General features: G+C 45.3%; 1 protein-coding gene across 1 annotated transcript in view; it reads right to left on the reverse strand.

The window, feature by feature from the left end:
* ugcg (UDP-glucose ceramide glucosyltransferase) overlaps positions 1-3,018 on the reverse strand; it is a 5,032-nt gene that overhangs the window by 303 nt on the left and 1,711 nt on the right. Inside the window, exons 2-9 of the mRNA XM_034897056.1 lie at positions 2,784-2,932; positions 2,404-2,505; positions 2,004-2,116; positions 1,290-1,468; positions 929-1,015; positions 518-625; positions 226-304; positions 5-86 (exon numbers count right to left, since the gene is read on the reverse strand). Coding sequence (XP_034752947.1) covers positions 5-86; positions 226-304; positions 518-625; positions 929-1,015; positions 1,290-1,468; positions 2,004-2,116; positions 2,404-2,505; positions 2,784-2,932 — 899 coding nt within the window. The remainder of the gene's footprint in view (positions 1-4; positions 87-225; positions 305-517; positions 626-928; positions 1,016-1,289; positions 1,469-2,003; positions 2,117-2,403; positions 2,506-2,783; positions 2,933-3,018) is intronic.

Consider the following 3,018-nt stretch of genomic DNA (forward strand, 5'->3'; position numbering starts at 1 on the left):
ACACAGCCAATCACTGACAGGCACAGGGTAGCACACAGAACACACAGCCAATCACAGACAGGCACAGGGTAGCACACAGCCCCGCCCTACAGGGTGATGTCATCACTCAACCAATCACAGACAGCCTTTCCATTCATTTAATATCAAGCAGGTTGATCTTTATGTCAAAAATGTAATTCATGACAAATAACACCCTTTCAAAATAAAAGCGTATAATGTGAGTACCTGAACTCCTGTCAGCTGGATGTAGTCGGAGATGAACCAGGCGAGACAGTGACACATGAAGAAGACCATCATGTCCCACCTGAGACACACACACACACACACACACACACACACTATTAATAAGTTATCATTATTATTATTAACAGTTATTAGTCTCCTACAGACACAACCACAGACATCCTCTGCTCTCAAGTCTGGACCTGGTCCCCAACAACATGTCCAACAACATGTCCAACAACATGTCCAACAACATGTCCTAATAATGTCTCCTGCCCTGTGATTGGCTGCGTACCTGAACACATAATGAGCAGCCCAGCCAATGATGAGGCTGGACAGGAAGCACTCGGAGACGGGCTCCAGCACGGTGCCAGGAAGCATGTTGATCCTCAGCTTGGTCCACCTGGACACACACACACACACACACACAGACACACACACACACACACACACACACACACACAGACAGACAGACACACACACACACACAGAGACAGAAACACACACACACACACAGACACACACAGACACACACAGAGACAGAAACACACACACACACACACAGAGACAGAAACACACACACACACACACAGACAGAGTTGAAAGCCTTCTCAGTGTGGATTAATAAATGAATGATTGTGTCCGTCTTGTTAGCGCGTCCTGTCCCTTTAAGATCAACAGGTTAAATGAAGCGCTGTGTGGTCACCTGATCATGCGGGACTGGAACTGACCAATGGAGTACGAGCCTGAGTTCTGCATCGCCACCTGCGTTGCCATGGAGAACTTCCAGCCTCTTAAAGAGACAGAGAAACAGACCAGCAGTTTACTATCTACACAGCCTGACCCGAAGCTAACACGCTAACACGCTAACAGAACAGAGATGTATTACCAGCAGTTTACTTTGTCAAGAGTACTAGAGTACTGTGTAACAATACTAAAGTACTTTATAAGAGTACAATAGTACTATGTAAGAGTACTAGAGTACTGTATGGGCCTATCTACAGACATGCTGACTAACTGACTTTACTAAAGGATTAAATGACATGCTATGATGCTATGATGCTAACCTGTCTGCGATGGCTTTAGCCATGAAGTAGTCCTCGGCGATGTACTGGGCGAAGGCGACCAATCCGCCGGCCTGGTCCAACACGTCCTTCCTCATCAGACACGACATGCCCGTCACACACTTTATCCCCGTCACGTTGGCCGAGATGTAGGAGCGGGGGTGGGACGTCCCGAAGTACACCTAGACACACACACACACACACACACACACACACACACACACACACACACACACACACGAGATTAGCATCTGTTAGCTCAAGGGGCTACTTCATCTGGATCACACCTTACACACACACCAACGTTTGCGTATTTATGTGTGTATATGTGTGCGTGTATGTTTGTGTAATAAGCAGTGAAAACTGTTTTTAGTCAACTGAGTCTAAATATAAACTAAAAGGTTTAAGATGAAGGTTACAGACTGGACGTGAAACAGACTAACCGCTGGGCGCGAGGCAGACTAACCGCTGGGCGCGAGGCAGACTAACCGCTGGGCGCGAGGCAGACTAACCGCTGGACGCGAGACAGACTAACCGATGGGCGTGAGAAGGACTAACTGCGTGATAGCATGTTAGCGTGATAACATGTTAGCATGATAGAATGTTAGCATTAGCGTACTAGGATGTTAGCTTGATAGTATGTTAGCATATTAGCGTGATAGAAACATGTTAGTGTGATTGCATGTTAACGTTAGCCCAATAGCATGTTAGCATTACCTGCTCCAGTGTAGCGGCGAAACCTTGGCGGTCAGCGACGTACGGCAACCCGTGGACCAACCCCACCTTCTCTGTCATCTGATTGGTCAGATCTGTCAGGGTGTCAGGTTTCACTGCAAACACACACAAAGTTTTTTAACATTAAAGCAGAACCATATCTGTAGTTTTTTTCGGTGATAAAGCTAGCAGCTAACTGGGGAAAAAGGGACGAAACGTAATAAAAAGTATTGATTTTCAATTTTGACACGAAGACAACACAAAGGTCAAAAATTTGCCGTAATTCTCCTTTAAGCTGAGAAGCTGCACTGTTAGTGAGGAAGGGAAATAATATTAATAATAATAATAATAATAATAATAACGATGATGAGGATGATGATGATGATGATGAGATAATAATCACCTCTGATGCCGCTGTCACAGATCCAGACCAGGCCGTATTTGGCTCCCTCGTAGCCCGGCATCAGGTTGTTGATCTTGGGGTTGATTCCCACCTTCTTCCCCCCTGGGAAGCAGAGGACACACGCTAACGTTAATTCAATTCAATTTCAATTCAATTTTATTTATAGTATCAATTCATAACAAGAGTTATCATTTTACAGATAGAGTAGGTCTAGACCACACTCCAGAAATTAAAACTTTTGCGGCAAGTAGGGTCTAAAGAAAGTCTGTTCCATATGCTTAGTCATTACGAGAGAGAGAGAGAGAGAGAGAGAGAGAGAGAGAGAGAGAGAGAGAGAGAGAGAGAGAGAGAGAGAGAGAGAGAGAGAGAGAGACACATACCGATGAAGAGCCGAGCGTCTACGTTGGGATATTTCCCGAGCAGCTTCTTACAGACGTCCACAGCCGGATCGTCCAGGTCCTGGATACACAGCAGGACCTCGTACTGCAGCACAGACACCACATTATCTACATGGTGGAGATATGCTGCTCTATATATACGCTAAAAGTAGTGATTATTTACATGGAGACTGGTGGAGATATGCTGCTCTATACACGCTAAAAGTAGTGATTATTT

The sequence above is a fragment of the Etheostoma cragini genome, chromosome 16 (assembly GCF_013103735.1).
Source record: "Etheostoma cragini isolate CJK2018 chromosome 16, CSU_Ecrag_1.0, whole genome shotgun sequence".
Classification (NCBI taxonomy): domain Eukaryota; kingdom Metazoa; phylum Chordata; class Actinopteri; order Perciformes; family Percidae; genus Etheostoma; species Etheostoma cragini.